This window comes from Tauraco erythrolophus, chromosome 7 (assembly GCF_009769465.1).
Source record: "Tauraco erythrolophus isolate bTauEry1 chromosome 7, bTauEry1.pri, whole genome shotgun sequence".
NCBI classification, from domain to species: Eukaryota; Metazoa; Chordata; class Aves; order Musophagiformes; family Musophagidae; genus Tauraco; species Tauraco erythrolophus.
Window position 1 is genome coordinate 16,243,388 of NC_141471.1, and position 19,032 is coordinate 16,262,419.

The following is a 19,032-nucleotide window of genomic DNA, read 5'->3' on the forward strand; positions in this document are numbered from 1 at the left end:
CAGAGCGTTAGATCAAAGTCCTACTATGCCATTTTACACCACGTGGATGCAACAACCAGCCAAGTTTCAAGTCTCAAGCACAGGTGTCTAGTAACTGTATGATGCACACACGAAAGTTAGAACCAGAAGCCAAACTGACAATCTAAATTTCATCTTTTTCCCCAACGTTACACCTTTCTCATACACCCTTGTAACTGCATTCCCAATTTAAATTTCAGAAGATCTCTGCTAACGTCTAAAACTTTCCAGCCTGTCTTTCCTGTTGCAATTTTCCTCTCTTCATCTGGCAATTCAAAACTGAGCTTAAAAATGCCCCTTTTAAAAGTTGAGAAAGAGTGACCCACCAAAGAGGCTTCTCCCTGGCAAAAGAAGCACTGCACAGTATTAATTACCATGTGGAGAGAACATGCAGCAGAAAGCAGTGTTGGCATGTGTGTAGGAAATAAACACCGTGTATTTGCTGCAGAGGTTGCTGTGGCAGCTGGAAGTGCAAGGCATGAGCAGGAGTGATAAGCAAGTATCATTTAGAAATTATTATGAGAAAAATAGTGAGAAAGTGCAGAAAGAGCACCTAGTTTCACCTAATTCATCCTTCCAAAAGCTGGATGTCTCCTCTAAACTGAGTATCTGGGCTTCTCCTGTGGCTTATGGAGAGAGAGATTGCTCCAGCAAAAATACATCCTGCCTTAAGACTGATCACCGAGATAAATCATTCTTTGAAGGTGCCTCTATCTCTCTCCCCAGACTACCAAGAGATAACTCTCTTGGAATATCTCCCTGATTTTAGACAGCTACCGTAAGGTGAAATTAATTTCACCCAAAGTCCTTAGAAGTGGCTGCCCCAAGTGGACAGGAAAGCTGGCAGACTTAGATAGCTGCAGAAGCTCATTTCTGTCGTGGGTGGACACAGAGCTGATTGCCAGGGTTGGTACAGCATTGCCCATGTCAACAAGGTAAAAAAAAAATCTTGCAACTGTTTGGATATTGTTTGCCATGTCACAGGCTTAATGCGGGACAAGCGCTGTAATTGGGCTACAAGTGAAAATGAAAACAAAATGAGCACAAGACCTTTATGTTCTATCCATGCAGAAGTAAACATTTCTTTGAGAATCGAAACTGTTGTCTTAAGATATGTCACGTGTTGATGTACTTAGAGTGTCAGCTTGTGTTTGCTTGGGCAGTGTTACCTGCAGCTTCTGTGGCTTGGATCAAAGTTTTTTGAATCTTGCTGAGACAGACTCACAGACCTGGCTCACTGGTCTGTGGCATTCAGAGTCACTCCCTGCAGAGCACATGCACCGCAGGAGCGCACGGGTCGGCAGTTAGAGATCTCCTGTAGCAGAGAAGACACTTGATAGGACATAAAGATAAGAGCAACATGCCTGAAGTGGAAGGCAATGGAGAGGAAAATGCCAGAGTATAGTGCACAAAACATAGACTGCCTAATTCAGCAAACGCAATTCATTCACTCGAGCTTCTCATTCTGCTCTCAGCACGCACTGAGCCCTATTTAACATATGCTCAAACCCCGCTTTATTTAACGTAGCCAACAGGTGCTTACAATTTGGCACAAGCTTAGTAACGTGACTGAATTAAGGCCCAAATATTCCTGCTTCCACACATGAACAAGACTGTTCCTATTAAGATGGAGCATCACACACTAGCATTTGTAATCACTGCAGACCACACTGCGTGGATGATGAGGCGCTGTGAAATGCTGCTGTTCAGAAAACTGTTCGCATGCATCCATTTAGGTTTGAGCTCAAAACCTTTTCTTATCAGGGTAAAGTAACGACTGTGTCTTAGACCAAGTTATGAAGCCCAAATCCTGAAGTTCCTGTTGCTGCAAAACTCCCACAGACTTGAAACACACAAATCGGATGCAGTTCTTAGACTCCTGGCAGACTGTCAGGGCAGTGTCCTTAAGTTTCTGCTGTTTTGCTAAATTGTAGTAAGTAGTTCTGTAGTTCAAAATTCAGAAAAATAGAGGACACTGCATTTTCACTTACAAACTGATTTGTTGTCTCTACTTTATGTAGCTAAAATAGGACGGGCTTAAGCAGCAATAGGTTAAGCAGTAATGACACAAGCATTTTGTTTTGCTGAGGCTTTAGCCAAGCTAAGGATGCAATGCTAATCTAGAGCTGTTTCTCTTTTTGCTTAAATAATATTTTTATTGAGCAATAAGCGGATGCCAGAATGGCCTTTTGATCAGCTAAAAACAACAGTGTCTCTAAGGGAATCTTTCCTGTTTATTGTATGCTGCTGCATTTGGAAAATGCTAGCCTACAGTAGAGTTAGACTGCTTAACATACAAGAAGAGCAAAACAGGATAAGGCCAAAATGGGAACTGTATATCACAGGAACTTGGAAAGGCAGGAAGTAACAAAGAAGTATAAATTCTTGATTAAAAGTATAATTGTACCAGCTTGTGCAAGAGGATAATGACTTTCAAATGTCAGCCTTTGTGCCTGTTCATAATGATAAAGCTATTAAACCATATGTACAGCTCTTAATTCCATTTCTCATGGCAAGTCATTTAAGATCCACAACCATTCTGTTCCGCTAAAATCTAAAATGTTTCTTCAGCAGTATATTCAAACAGTAGATTAAAAGGAGTGCTAACTAGAGCATTGCCAGCCAGGACTGCTGCACAGTAGTTTAAAACATGTTGGAGATTCTGTTATAAGCCCCTACTTCCAAGGATTTAAATATCAGCTATAAAATTCACTCCTAGGATAAAAGTCAGCCAAGAACTGAATATTTAAACCTAATTGTTTAAAATAAAAAGACATAATTTGGTAGCTTAGAAGTTTTATGTGTAAAATTGAAAAAGGTCTTAAAACTATTTTTTTACAAATCTGTAACTGAAAGAAAATCCATTTCAAAAATTAACTCGATAAGAAATTAACTCTTAAAGCACTTCAATTGTGCTGTTATTTCAGAAAATTAGTTGTAGCAGAGATGGTCACAAACAAGTCACGAAGTTTTAAAACCACTGCTGCACAGTTGAGCTTGGTCCAGCCCTACGTTTCCTAATGGAAAAAAAAAACATTTGCTTCAGGCAGTAATTCGAACAAACGCTAAATTCCTCATCAGGAAGTTAGATTCTGGAAGAAAAAGTAAGAGCTCAGTTTTGCAATCACAATGCTTGGTAAAATGTCCACCTACAATGTCAGTAAGTTGCCTCCGAAGACAGGAGGACAAACGTGCTGGTGTCACCATGGGTGCTATAGCCTTCCCTAGCATTTGGTCACAGTGTCAGCATGTCTGATCCCAGGCCATGGGATGGTGTTGCTTCCAGATTGAAGCTGGTAATAACATGTTTTATAGTTATAGGCACATGCCACAGAAAAGCTATAGAATAAATTGTCATTGCCAGATGGTTCAGTGTTTCAGAGGGGAAGATGTTAGCAGAGAAATCTGCAGCAGCTTCCGCAAGTCCTACCCAACAGGTGATATTTATGGACTGTTATAAGATTTTCACATATGGCATTCTAAAGAGGTTTGTAACTTTTATACTCCGCCATCCAGTTTATTTATTTACAAAAAATCCCACTCCAAAGGTCAGCTATGTGTCTGTCTGTCTCAGCAACTCCAGGTCTAGGGAAAAATACTGAACGTAATCTCAGCATGGAGTGGTTAAACAAATGTGCTTTTAAACGTGGTAGAGATGGTTTTGTGTCTTGTTCTCATATATCTTAGACCCTGTGTCTCTTGCTTTAGGCATCATTTAAATGAGAGCACTGTTTAGCACCCTCTTTCACATTCAAATGATATATTTTTGTTCTTTTTTGTGGAAATGTCTGTGTATTCTCAACACTGCTCAGTTCACATGAAAGCAGATAGATAGGAACAAACCTAGGAGACAAAGATTGTGTCAAAGTGGGTGAATAATAATGACGTGATCACGATGCATCTATTGTTCTTTTCAAAATCTTCAGAAGAAACCCTCCTTTCCTTTTCCAGCTTCCAAGCAGCATAAGGCAGCTCATTTCAAACCCTTCCAGCCTGACACTGTGCACTTGGTGTTGGGTCTTGGTCTCTGAGCCTCCTCCTCTGCTCCATCTGATTCAGGCGCAGAGGCCAAACCCAGTACTGACTTCCCTCATCACCCAAGAGCAAAACAGAATGGCCTTCTCTTTTTCTGACCACATCTTATCCATATACTTGAATAGATCCCATGCTAGTAATGAATCGCAGGTAAAATTCAAGTAATGCAAACGCCACTGCTCTCATCTGCTCAATTCATTTTCTGGTGCAAAACATGCTTGCACCCAGGAAACCACAGATCAGCTTTTTGATTTGTACCCTAAACATCACTGTATCTGGATGTATTAGTACCTCAAAGTTGTATTTACTGCAGAAGACTGATGATAAAATTTCAACAATTGATTGAATAGTTTAATCTCTGATGCACAAAAGCAATATGATTACAGAGCAACTATTATTTATACAATGCCTGATTTGTGATATATGTGTATAATCAATTGCAAATTATGTGTTTTTCAAACATCTGCTGTAGTTTATTGTGAGTCTATTAGAGGATGTCTAATATCCAGTATGAAATTATGTGTAAGAAATCCATCACCTCTTTTATGGCAGGAAGGCCTTGTAATACAAAGAGAGGCTGTCTGTCTTCTTTTTTATATCGACTGTCTGTATTTGAGGAGCTGAGGTTTTCTGCTAAACTGTTGTGAAAATGCCTTCATGATACTTTCGTGTCTGCTGTAATAAGTCTCTTTTCTGACCACGAGGACAAAGCAGCTATACAGTGTGCAAAAGTGGCCACAGTTTTGAAACAGGCATTAGTTCAAAGTCATGAAATAGTGCTATTAGAAAAATAACAACATCCGTGTTTTCAAGTTAAAATCACAAATCATTATTTTCATCAGCTGGTAATATCAGAAGCACTATTCCTTTTAGGAATACTACTTGGGAGTATAGCTTCCCTTTGCTCTTAGGAGTCCAATGTACAAACTTCGGAAGCAGATGTGCTGCTGCTCGTAGGATGCATAGGGAGGTTTGAGACTTCAACTCTTATGCAAGTTTTGTCAAACCACCACAATTTACTAATTCCATACTCTTCACTGGAGGAAGAACACTTGAAACCACATCTCAGCTGCAAGGTATAAAAGGAGCTATTAAATACATCCACCGCTGCATGTTTATAGGTGTACTAAGGTGGACTTGCCTTGGGCTAGGCCTCAGCAGGTTAAATTGCATCCACTTACATTAATAGACCCATCCGGGTTTTCAGCTTTGGTGGAGCTGGAGCAGTCGGACAGGACACCATGCAGGTCCTGCAAGCAGGACCAGAAAAGCTCTCGGAGAGAACTGGTACATATTTTTAAATTGCTGTTTTCAAACTGCTCTATACAAGCTGAGATTCTTCAATCGATAACACCTTTTCTCCTCCTGAGAATATTTGGTTACACCAGCAGAACCTGCCTACTGCCGTGCCCTCTGCTACCAAAGTCCATGGAATTTCATGAAATGCAAGAGAGGAGAGTGTGATGGCAGAGTGCAGGAGTTTGGCTTCCCTGTTGGGTGAGTGTCTGCCACGGTCCTGTGCACAGGACGGCTGCTGCACGGCTCCCTTGGACGTCCTGGTCTCAGCTGCATGGCAGACTGTCATAAGCGTGTTTTTCTTCCCTTTTCTTTTCTTCTGAGCCTGGAAGAAGTTCTATTATCTCTCTGAGAATTTAACTTACGCAGAGACCGTGGGATCAGGACCATGGTTTACTCTGTTACACCTAATTAACCCTGGGAATTCCTTTCCACAACACAGCACTAGGCCAAGACATAGGTAGCTTTACGAAAGAAAATGAAGGATTTGTGATGAAGACGTGGAATACCCACAATTACATTTTATACAATACAAAATAAGTAAGGGATATAAGCCATAATGGCTCATGGTACAATCCAAGTTCTAACAGATGGGGATACGATGAAATTTCCCCATGGGAAAGTGATTTTGTAATTGTAGAGGTGGGTGTATTCCATTTACTTCTGTATTTACTTTAGCTGTGCATTTATATTTGTATAAACATTAAGGAAAAGCATCAATCTGTAACCTCTGGGTATTTTTAACATTTCTGTAAAATACAGAAGTAATTGCTGCATACTTCTTAAAGAATAAAAGGGAAAACAAAACGAAACCCCTAGTTTTTCCCCACCCACACATTTCTCTTCACTTCTTATATCCCAGCCCTCAGATTGCCCCTCCCTCTGCAAAAGCCTGGGAAAAGATTCACAAGCACATGTGAAAAATGATAGTTTCACATGGCTGTAGTAGGTTCACATCCTTATTATGTAAATGAGTGGTTTTGGTTTGGGTGTCTCTTTTGTGGTTTTTGTGCAGATGGTTAAGTACTTAAAGACAGTGGGCCCAAATTGTTCCTACTGGAATTTCACTGGCTTTGGCTAAACTACACCAGGATCGAAATAGGTTGTGTACCAAAACCTGCCTTTTGCATGTAACGAAATAGCCAAATGGGGTAATGGAATTGCTGCACAGTAGCAGAAAGGAAAAAGCAACCATGAGCAGATTTCCCTTTGTCTGTTCAGTAATTAATGAAGTACCTGGTGAACGATAGAGCTGAGAAACTTCACTTTGCTCCTGTGATCTGCACTTCCTCCAGACAGGTAAGCGCAGAGCCGTGTGTGCTGGAGACTGATTAATTAGCCCAAGCCGTTGTAAAATCTTTAGGAAACAAGTGGTGTCTGTTTTCTTTTGCACAGGATGCCAAGAGATGTATTTAAAGTGTGAGAGTCAAAGGTCAGTTTGACATCGCGTACTCTAAGAAAGAGCCTTCGCTCGGATCCCTGTTTCGTGTTAGAAATGCTGTCTGCGAGCCGTGGAGCTATTGTGCTTGATAAGAGAAGGAGTAGGATTAATCTGCAGCAAGGAAATTTAGGTTAAATATTATGAAAAATGTTGTACTGTGAGATCACTTAAGCAAAGTAGCAGGCTGTCAAGGGAGACAGTCGAGGCTCAAAGTGACACTTTTCCATCAGAGCTGGATTGGAGAATAATTAATAAGCGGGGGGGGGGGCGTGGGGGCAGGCAGGGCAGCAGGCTCCGCTCGGCATCTTTGCCAAACCCAACGAGCCAACGAGTCTCACAGGCACCCTGTGAGTTAATGCCTATGTACAGATAAAATGGAGCTCTCAGAAAGGACTTTTTCCAGCCTCTTCTCAGCTTGTGTTACATATTCTAAATGTAAATTGAATGCAAATACTTTGAGCTGTTCGCCACAAAGCAGTTTACAATCTCCTACGCTAAATCTGACCCACTGGAAATTTAAGGGGCCATAGTAATGGTTCATATAGTTCTTTCAAAACTAATTGATTACAACAGCAATAAAGTATGCTCCAATCTCTATGATTTCTTATGCCCGTTTCATATTTATTTTCACAAATTTCTTATTGTAGTTTAATATTCTAAGTTTTTAACTGATCTCTTCCACTATGAATGTTAATGAATGTGTTAACATTGCATTTGGTGAGAAAATGCATAACTTGGCATGTGGCTCAAGTTCTAAATATTCTGCTAAGGTTTTTATTTTCAGATTGTTCAGGCTTATCCTCTTGCACTGAACCAGCGATAATAAGGTATCTTTCTTTCTGTCTTTGCTCTGAAAAGACAAAATTTGTCATTTCCTAACATTATACCCAAGAGCAGCAAATTGCAAAACAAATGCATTACCTCTACATAATTTTGGGGATGCAGTGTGTGTTAAATTCATTTTCAAAATCAGATTACAGGAGGTTAAACCTCAGTCCCTAATTTGTGTCAACAAATTTGGCAAATCGTCTTAACAAAGGGCCAAAGAATTATTGCCTTGATAATAACATAAGATTTGAACTTGGCGTTTTATAGATTGGCCTGTGTCTAAAAAGCTTTAGAAAGGTTGTTCTCCACCATCTCCAGTGGAGTGGTGCTTCATAAAAGCAAACATTAATTTTGCCCACTAACAGGGGTTTTGGTAAAGTAAAGGGGGGCGTAGGCAACACGAAATGTAATCCATAGCTTCCCATCTACTGCGCCCTACAGAGCCACAACCCAAAGAACCAGAAGAACGAGATCAAAAGGCTTTAAAAATGTCAGGCAACAGGATCTTATTTAAATTATTAGGTGAGATGCCCTCTTGTTTTTAACATAGCAAAACAAATCACGGAGCCTGTTTTCTTCTCTCCCTTTTATGCTCTTTTGACAGGCTGGTGCAAATTGCGTGTAGAAATTGTATTTCTGCTTTCCAGCATCATTTTGGACAACATTTGAAAACACATTTTTGTAAAACAATGTAATACTCAAAGGTATTTGAATCATGTAGAAGCTGAAGGATTTGTAACAGGTTCTTAAACAGTATTGACTGAAATAAAAGTAATTTGATGAAAAACAGAAACCTGCCTTAGGTGAGGCTGATAAGCACGTAGGGAATATAAGAAGGCTTATCTGTAATTCAGTTAAGTGATTCAGCTTTAAGAATTGCACATTTCTAATTCGTGTACATATTCTAAAAGGTTTTCTTGAGATTCCAACAATTGAAATCATTAAAACCGTATAAGAAGAGATTTTTTTTCTTGTTATTTATGTTGGCTTTATTGCAGAAAGATAGATACTGTTCCAACCTGATGTCATACTGCAGAACAGTAAAACCTTTCTCCCAAGCTCTATGTGCAACCTTTATGCTGCTAAATCCTTGTACACATGAGTAGTCTCACTGACGTCAGCAAAAGCAGGGCTGTACAGTCTAATTCTTAAAATATGTCATGTACATACAAACTTTCCATGGTGTTGTTTTTATCTCAGATTTTGTAAGGTGAAGCACATGTCCTGAATGTGACTGAATGAATATTAAACTTCTCTAGCTTTCTGAGTAATTCATGTTTCTAAATCATATGAGTAATGCAAATAGTACTGATTTAATAAAGCATCAATCAGCCAAGTATTATGTGCTTCAAACAAAAGAAATACAAATAAAAGGTCATCAATATACACATGATTAATGATCACACTTAAAAACAGTTTTAACCATGCCTCTTAATCACGGATTTGCATGTCTGTGTGTCAGTGTATATGAAGGGTGGGCCAAAATGAGGGAAAAGAAGATCTCTGCACCATTCTGTCTTCCTTACTTACGCTCATACCTTTGGGATTCTTTTACAGAATAACACAGGTATTGCAGATTAAGGAAAATAGGGTAGGCTATTTTTAGGATTCAATTCTTATGAAACCATTTTCACTTACCTTATAGCAGGTCCCTGATTTTCTTCTCACAAAGTGTGTTGGCTTAAGGTAGATGAGCAGGGGACTGAAAAATTGAAGTGAGCAGGACTTGCATCCTTAAGGATTAAAAGCATCAGGAGACAAAACATGTGTTGGAGAGGAGCGAGCTTAAGTTCTGGGTGTAAAGGGTCATACTGGATGAAAGGCATTTCACATTCAGAATGACTTGCCATAGTGAGGAGGTGTTTGCTAATATGTTCACTTCCTCCCGTGTTGCCCCAGGTATCTAAGACAGTTCCTACATGGCAAACAGAGGGAGAGTCATTTGTAACGTGACAGAATCATGCTAAGGCTGGCAGGGAATATCGTTAACCTCACAAGTCTTGATACGAAGGAAGAGGCTCGAGATCTGTATGGGAGACAAGTCTGAAAATTAACAGCCTCGTTAATCAAATCACAATGTTTTGACAACTTCATGGTGTGTATGTAATCTATCCTGTATACAATTTGGCTAAGGCTTTTATGCAACGAGATGTTTTTTGCAATAACTTTATATGAAAAAACTCCACCTCACAGCGCAATTACTGGATCGTATGCTGATTATCAGAGAGTGAAAAAGTATAATCAGCTGAAATTCGAACAGAAGCTACTGCCAGGATTATGAAGGAGGGAGCACATCTCCTTGTTTCCTGTTCTGTTTATTGACTGAAGTACAATCACCATCGTCACTATTTAGAAAGTCAGAGGAATGGTACAGGAGCTCAGGTACAGGAAATACTCCTCTCCAAGAATAAAACCTTTGAATCTGTTTGCCCAGTGTGTTTAGTCAAGAGTGAACATGCATGGATAACCTGCTGGGGCACTCTACCATGGCACAACAGATAACCAGTTCTCCAGAGCAACAAGATGCTCAGCACAGGGTACTTCAGAGTAATTCTGGGTCCTTCAGATGCCAGACAATCATTTTCTTCTTAAAACAGACTATCCTCCAAATCCCTTATTCTTCAGGCTCCTTGTAAGTACCCATCTTAAGGAGCTTAGGGAGACACTGTAGCCTCTTCCACACCTAGGGATTTATGCAGAAGACTTATTAATACTTTCAGGTATTAATTGTGTAAATTCCTGCACATCAAGACAGGACTACATCCATGAGTGTTTCTGGTTTATAAAGAAATGTTATTGCTTTTTATAATGTGCTTAGTAGAATGAGGTTGGATGTAGTGGCAAGAGTAGCAAAATGCCGTATTTCACTACGAACATTTTTAAATGAGGCTTCACAAAATATATGTGGTATTTTAAGTCTCTTTGTCCTTCTTGTTCATTTCCCATTTGCAAAGGTAAAAATTTTAAATAAAAGCTAAAAGAGTTAGGAGCAAGAATGCAGAACTGTCAACTAAATATTGACAAAAGACATATTAAATCACAAAATTAATGACGGTGTCACTAGTATTGTAGCCATCTCTGTTCATCCAATGCCTTCAAACTCCTTCAGGGAAATACCAACATCTGATTTTCCAGACTGAGAAACTGAGGCACAGGGACTTGACTTCACTGAGTAGCGATGGCATGGGAACAGAGCCTGTGCTTTCAGCCTTCCAGTCCAGTCTCTGCCCACTTCTTCCATCATCTCCCATCTCCCCAAATGACCTGAGCCCTATCATACTGAGGGCCATCTAGGCTCACATTTGCTTGCATTTGAAGCATGAAACCTGAACTGTATCTTTAATCTCCTGACTTCATGGACCTGTTAGCTACTGTGTGAGCAGTACAGAGCTGTAATTACATGGAAAGTTTAGAGGTGACTAAACAGGCAACCCCTGGGTTGGAAGGGAAGCGCGATTCCCTTCCAACACTCCTGCCTTCCTGGCCAGTGGCTCTCACAAGACCAGAATGACTCCCAGTTTCAAATCTGCCACATGTTGGACATCTGCATCCACGCTGCAGTCAAAGACGTGGCTGCAGCATCCATAATGGTGCCAAATCCTTACCTAATTAGTGGCAAAGCTGTGATGGCATAGGTTTTATTGTTCCCGATGGGAGCATTCAGCACTGAACAGAGTCTATGACATTATTAGTACCTCAGCCAGTTACATAAAAGTAGTTTAGACGTGTATCCCAGTGTTGTAATCACATCTCCAAATGCAAGAATAGCAATTTTTGGTAGAGTTTATCGCTGCTCTGAGCAGCACCTTTAACAAGCAACACTGTGAATTTCCCAGAGCATAATGCTGCATAGAAACCTTACTCAGGTTCTCTCCAACTGATATATCCTTTTGTTGCTGGCATGAGAGACTTTTCTATGATTTCTATGATCCTTGTCCCTATGGGGAAAAGAGACAATCCTTCGTGAGTTTCTCTCTTATCCCTCTGCTAGTTTGATTTTTGTGAATTCCCATGTGGAATTTTCACGGGGGAAGGGGCAAAGGTTTGAAATATTTCTCAAAGTTGTCGGGCTGGTGTGGGTTCCTACACTAGATATGTGGCAGTCACACAAGGGCAGAGAACACTTCATGGTAGCTGTTTGAGGAGAAATGTGCAGTAGTTGTGGAAAAGCTGAAATATGGCATGCTATATGCCAGATATGTGGAAATTCGATTCACTGGAACTGTTTCAGGAATCTGTTCATCTCAACATGTGTTGGTACCGTGAGTCAGGCAGGATTTGCCTCAGCAATAGTCTGTTAGTTTCTTAACATCCCTTTGTTCAGAGCGAGAGAAAGAAGGACTGGCTTACAGTGCCCGCGAGACCAAATTCAGGTTAAGGCTAATGAGGAATGTGTACATTTCATTTGGTAAAGCGTTTTTTCTGCATGTTTCAGGAAAGAGGGGGGATTACTACCATTTCACCCCAGTAATAAAAAACAGGATCCTGTATCTTGGAAATGTTTACAATGTAACAAAATGAGGTTATGTTACGTTGTAAAATTTTAAAGGGACTGCGTGCTGATACCTAGGTTCAATGGCATGAAGGAGGAAGGAGTTGTATCTTAAAACTCCAAAAATGTTTCAGTTTGAGAAAAACAGGTGCTTTCAACAAAAAGTTTGAGATTCCCCCAACCACAGATTCTCCCCCTGCCGGGTACTAACTGTTTCATTCAGCAGAGGGGATGAGCACAGTCATGTATCATCTGGCCCAAAGCTGGGTGTGATCTTGGTTATTTGGGTACCTTAGCACTGAGAGAGCAAAACTGCAGCCTTCCCTTTCATTAACGTGCTACAAGGTGACGGTGTCTGGCTGTACCACCAGGGATGGCTCCAGGAGGGCACCCTGCAACCTGCCGCGCGCCCTGGGAGCTGCACCCCCTCAGACATGGCGTGGGAGGGTTTGCAATGGAAGGATGGAGTCTACACTGCCAAAGGGAGTCCCTGATTCCTTCTGTGCAGCCAGACATGTCTGTGAGCCAGCTCAGGGGGCTCCAAGTGAGGAAAGGGATGGGGCATTATCTCATTTCCTTCCCAGACTTCCTACTACTGTTTTGGGCAATTTATACCTTTAAGAACGCACAAGGCAAACAAACCTTGTTCTCCCTAGTGTGCCAAAGCCTATATTTTGCGTTATTAAACCGCAATGGAAAGCATGGCGTTATCTCACTCAGATTCCCTGCACGTACAAGGGAATCCGGCCCAAATATATTCACGGCTTGTCTGTCCGGGTTAGTGTACTGCTTGCCGTGAGTGAAGGAGAGGAAAGAATCAATGCTTAATGCCACAGAGTCTTACACAGATTGTTCTTGTATGCTTAGTGCTACTAAGTAGACAAACAAGAGTAAAAGCATTAATAGATACCTGACTAGAAATGTAAATGAAACAAAAGCCATCAAATCAGGATTTTATCCATTTAATTGCAGAGTAGGTGTTTTCATCAGCCATGTAATGGTTTATTGCCTTTCAAGGCTTATTTATTGTAATTGATTAATGAAGACTTAGAGCACCACTCTCTTATGGGTAACAAAAGGAAAGAAGTTGCAACACCATTTATGTTGGTAATTCATTGAGTTGCTACAAGTCCCCTTGATATTTCAGGTAATACATTATTACAGCTCCATGCCACACTGTCCATTTCTCTAATTAGAAAGCAAGGACAGAAGCCTGGCCCATGGAATGCAGAAGGCAAATCTACATCATTATCCCCTGTTTTTTTTGAATCAGTAATAGCCCTTTCCTGAAGACTGTGTTTTTCTGCATCACAGCTGTTGTTGAGGCAGCCAGGACAAGGTTGGGAGAGAGCAGTTCTAGGAGAACATTACTGCTGACCTCAAAAGCAGCAATTTCTGTGTGCATGAGTTAGTCCTGACTTAGATTTTGCACTTCCCTGTTTCCAAAGGCAAGGGTCATCTCACAGCCATGCAGCTCCAAACAAGATTTAGCCTTCACTGACCATGGGCCCGAATGCTCAGCAGATTTAAAAGAGTATATCTCAAGAAATGGCACTGAAGAGGGAGGAAAAGGAAGCGGAAAGAAGACAAATTTGGTCCCATCTAATGAATACATCCTTGAAATCTGTGCAACTCCCGCTGGGGGTTTGAGCTGGCTCGCATGTGCACAGTATGGTCCCAATTACTGAAGCCCACGAGCTGTGTATGTGTTTGTGTTGTGTGTATGTTCATTACCCTGCTTCCTTTCACGAGTAAGCATTTAGTACCAGAAGAAAACTATGCAAAATTCTGTAGCAGGCGCTTGTGAATTCTGGCAGGTTTTCAACTGAGTTTTCCATTTTACGATAGCGTAGGCCGATGCACCTCTGATGCAAGTCCACTAAACTCTTTAAATTTGTACCAGGGATGATGCTGATCTGCTGTACACAGTCGTTATCACATGCCTCTCTTTCTAAGGCAAACGTTTTTATGAGAGGTGGATCACTGGGGTGGGTTTTTTGTATGGCTGGTTTGCCCATGCTCCAGCTGTAACAATGCAGTTTCACTAGGCACTGGGTCATACGGCTGACCTCAGCTAACAAGCTGTTCCTGTTTTTAGGCTACTGGGAATGTTTATTGGCCACTGTTTTCCTCCATTCTAAACACATAGTTATTTCTCAAGACCCATATAAATCATAAGGTCGCAAAACCCATAAAAACTGGCATTCTCTGTGATACAGGATACAAATGAACTAACTTAAGGCTTAGCAGCTTTAAACATCTATAGTATATTTTATCATAATATAAATACATTTATTGAAGTTATATATGCTTTTTAGTTCAATGATACACGCAATAAAATGGCAATAAAATTGCTCATTGGGACAAACTTTTATATACCGATGTTTCAACTTGGTACCGTTTAACTGTGAGCTCTATTACAAAAACAATGTACTGTAACTCTGTACTAAACTGAGTTTAAGAGAAATAGTGATCTGTTTGCAATAAATGTTAAGTATTCACATACTTTATAAGAAAATGATGCTGAGGATGCTATTGAATTTCCTATCGCAGATTTCAAAAGCGGAAACTCATGAAGAGGTCTGTACTAACTGGACTGACACACTGGTGTGTGCAAAACCCAGCTACACCTATAAGGAAACACACTAAGTTATCAACAGGAGTTTTATTCATAATGTCTGTACCGAAATTGAACAACAAATTAATAGGAAAGGATTGGTAGCAATTACTATAGTTAAATTTGCATAGAGGTTTCCACTCTGCTTCCCTATTCTCATTTGCTTTGGTTGTTTTGAAATGCACATCTTCCAGGCAGAAAGTTTCTCAGGCTCCTCCTCTGTTTGAGAATGAACTTTGGAAAGAGAGAGCTAAAATGATTCAGGTCTTTTTTTATACAAAGAGTATAAAAATATACACACAGAGACATGCACACGTACGTGCATACGCATGTCCCAGTTGCAAAACAGAGGAAGAACCGTGGGACTTTTTCAGGCAGCTCTTCAACCACGCTTTCTGAGATCAGAAGGCTGAAATTTGAAAGCACCCTCCATGAGTAAATGTTCCTTGCACTGCTCTTGTGAAATATCATTTAGATTTCACAAAGCCAGGGCTTCTTTAAAGTTGCCGGCTATGTGTATTACTCATGCTGCTTAAGGGTTGTTTGTTAAAGTGGCAATGTACACAACCAAATGATTTTGTGCTGAGATAACAGCCCACCAGGAAACATGCAGACATTGTAAGTGGGTTGATTGCTGAACTACAAATGCTTCTTGTTCAGCTTTGTGTGCCTCGTGTGCCGGAGAGCGCTTCTGGATGCTATGGCCAGGCACTTCGTCTTTTCAAGTTTGTATTGTATGAAAGAAGTAAGGAGACATGGTTTTCATCTTTAAGCGTTACAACAGCCTGCCAAAGGTCTCCTCAGCATTATGACAATATTTAGCTAATAATGCCACACATTTCACACACTTTAGGAGTCTGTTTTCAATCCAGAAGAGTCTTGAAAGTTTTGATCTCTTTCATGTAATTCATAATCTTTTTTCTTTGGTGGTAGCTTAAGAGAGTCTGCCCCTCTCCCTCCCTAAGAACCACAGGAAAGGCTCTGATACATGTACATGATTAAACACAAATCAGAAGTTTCAACAACAAAGCTGTATTTTTTTCCAATAACCACTGGTTTGTATGTATGCCTAGCCAAGCAGGCACAGGTATAAACGTATATACGGGTTTTAGACACAGTCTCGGCAAAAATCAATCCACTCATTTACATGTGTCACACTTTCAGGCAAAGAAGACCTACAGAAATCATTTATCTCAATACAGACTAGGTTTGTGAAGACACTAATTCCACAGTGGGTTTTTCACTTGGCCAACAGTCTGCCCAAAGGGAATGTGGTGCAGAAATCAGAACAAAAGGAACAACATTGAGAAATATTGAGTTCCAAGGGCCTAACGCTGCATCCTTAATACTCTCTTAATACAGTTCCTAACTGGAAATAAATGAAAATATCCGTCATTTTACTGCATTTACAGAGCTTCAGGACATGGTTACCATGGAGGAAAATTGCCATAACTTGTGTTCTAAAGCTGATACGTATGTCTGCAATTCCCTTTCTCCTTTAGCCTCTTTTAGTTTCATTAATTATGGATGTTGCTCGGAGAGGTTGTAGACAGCCCACAAGGGACAAATATTTGAGTTTCAAAAGCGTGGAACTTATTTTATGTTCTGAACTTTCACAGTTTCTGTGAAAAGCTAACATCTACCTAACACTTTTAAAAGTCAAGTTCCTAAGGTTATGATTAATATACCACATAGATCCCAACAGGATAATTACAAATTAATCAGCAGTTCAAAACTCCCAAATGGAGTACTAGAAGGTTGCCATCACTTTAAAGCATTCCTTTTCTATTTTCATGGAAGGAAAAAGAAATCATAAATGATTCTGATCTTCATTTGATACAACTCTTTCTTGGTTCTTTAGACATTTGAGGAAGCAAACCTGAAACTTCTCTAACTTACCAATTAAGCAGGCTTTTTAGTGAGTTCAGCAGCTAACAGCACTAATCCAACCACAAATCGTAAAGCTAGTTAGGGACGTGAAAACAATGTTTAATGGATATAGAGGCGTACAGGTAGTGTTTGACTTGTAGCAGTGTGAGTCTGTATATATGCATGAGTGTCTGTATGCAAGTAATTTATTCTAGTTCTACAGAAATCACACAATATATTGTGAGACCGTGTGAGACTTTGCAGCCCCTTCTTCCAATCAGTCTATGGCTTAAGAAAACTTCCAAGTTTTGAGCCTCTGTTAAGAAGCTTTATTTGAAGCCCACGGAAGCCGTTAGGAATCTTTCATTCTTTTGGGAGGACCTGGACTGGGCTTTTATATTTAAAACATGGTATCTGGCTACCTAGGCTTTGTTCCTCACTGTGCGCGAAATTTCTGGAAGACTGTTGGCACTCAGTCTCTCTCTTCTGTCTCCACATATGTAAAATGAGAATGACAACTTTACCTCAGCGAAATGTTGCAAAGCTTCACTTATAAACAGATTGGCATACTTGGATGAAGTTGCTCAACTAACAAGAAGTTTTCTGATTGATGGGCGTCTCTTGGGAGGTCATAGAAACAAAAGCCAAACTGTATAATTGAGTTTTCGGAAATTGGCTTACAAGAACCTACTCTTATGCAAGGTGACTGCTTGTGCCATCTTTTTCCTTTCTTTTGTTACCTAGAATGTATTTCCAAATCTAACTGTGTCAAATCAGTGGCTAAATACCAAACTAAGCCAAGGCATAACTCTCACACCTGAAATGTCCGTATGAAAGAATATAAAGCTTGAGGTATCGTGAGTAGTAAGAAAATTACTTTTAAAAAACCTTTTTTTTTTTCAGTTTCTTAAGCTCTTAGCTGACTCAGTGTAGATAAGTAACTATGAAACAACCAGTAAAAATTAGACTGCATTTTATTTTGTGAAGAACACTGGAAAGTTGGCAAGAGGTAAGACTTTGCAGTGAAATAGGGAGGTGAACAAGTTGTAAATGACTCTAATATCTTCCAGATGGCATATTTTACTTGGGAACTGAGTTTAGAGTAATTAGAGGCATGCGAATTTCCTATAAATACTAAACTTCATCAGTTTGACACTAGAAAGCTCCTTCGTCTCTGAAGTCTTTAAACTGCTAAGTGTTTCTTTTTCCCCCATTTAAAGTGGAAGTCATGGATTTGTAAATTTGTCTTTTTTGACAGACAGAAACGTTTTTCCATGAAAAGATAGCATTTCTCTATACCAGAAAGTTATGAAGTTCCTCACTGCAAAGGTTTAAAATTGAATGTTTCTTCCCAGAAGAGATTTTCATTTTTATATACTGGGATCATTATATTATAATTTATTACAGTATGTGGCAAGCAGTGAAATCAGTGGAGTTTGCCCTAACTTCGAGATCAAATCTTTTCATTAGTAAAATGGTTTTTGCAGATAGATATGCTGAAGACCTTAGCAGATGAATTTTGCTTTTGCGTCCCCTAGGATGTTGCAACACTAAAATTGCAAAACCTGGTCCACAACCTCTGATTCTTCTTCATTTTCTGCATGACATTGTTACATTCATTCCCAGAGTGAATTCTGGTGTTCACATTTCTGTTGAAGAATTTTCCAGGTTTTATGTAGTGTAAATAGAATTGAACTAAGTAAATACAAGGTAAAATATTCTGTCACCACTTGCACCCTCTTTAGCCATATATCAGTGTGAACTGGCTTAGATCCATTGACATAAAGGGGCTAATCTCATTTGCAGCAGCTAAAGATCTGTCTACTGTTCTCAGTGGAGCCATAGAGATAAAAGTGTGGATATAATCTTGCTTGTTTAGCCCAGATCTTCAGTTCTGCCAGTCCCAGGTATTCAAAAGGCATGAGCCAAACAACCAGAAGCATGTGATAAGATGAAGGATAATCAGATTTTAAAATGGTAGTGATTATTTCTATTACTTCTGCATTTTGAACTTTTATTGGTTGAGGTATGTGGTATTTCAGATTCCTCTGTTCTGCAGGGAATTAAAAGCTTAATTTTAAAATGAAAGGGCAAATCCCAAAGCATTAAGTTATTCCAGAAACAAGTGTAATAACAAGACTGTTGCTAACGTGAGTCGCAATCAAACTGTTACAGTGAGTAACTGTAGACCTTCATGGATGTCTTTGTTACATCTTTTCTCTTTTTCACTACAGCATTGTCTTGTACTAAAATAGACCCTCACTAGTTCATTCTTAATGGAGACCCACTGTCAGTTAATGGCATTAGTAAATTACTGAACAGTGGCCAAATCCCAATGGCCTTATTCCCAGAAATCTCTTAGGTTGACAGGACCTTTGTATGAGTAACTTCAGTGAATTTTGGCCCTGGGTGAAGACCATAAAAACACCAGCTCAC

The 19,032-nt window shown here is 39.9% G+C and overlaps 1 protein-coding gene across 9 annotated transcripts in view; it reads left to right on the forward strand.

Annotated features, from left to right (window-relative positions):
- The window catches only part of NRP1 (neuropilin 1), a 113,266-nt gene that overhangs the window by 21,595 nt on the left and 72,639 nt on the right, over positions 1–19,032 (forward strand). The window contains exons 1-2 of one of the 9 annotated variants that reach the window (XM_086614492.1): positions 484–6,648; positions 6,745–6,781. The exons of 4 other annotated variants lie outside the window; for them this stretch is intronic. In XM_086614492.1, the coding sequence (XP_086470618.1) occupies positions 6,756–6,781 (26 nt within the window). In that variant the 5' untranslated portion in view covers positions 484–6,648; positions 6,745–6,755. Of the gene's footprint in view, positions 1–483; positions 6,782–19,032 lie in introns of those variants that run through there. 4 more of the 9 variants (XM_086614494.1, XM_086614491.1, XM_086614493.1 and 1 more) reach the window with 4 other exon arrangements.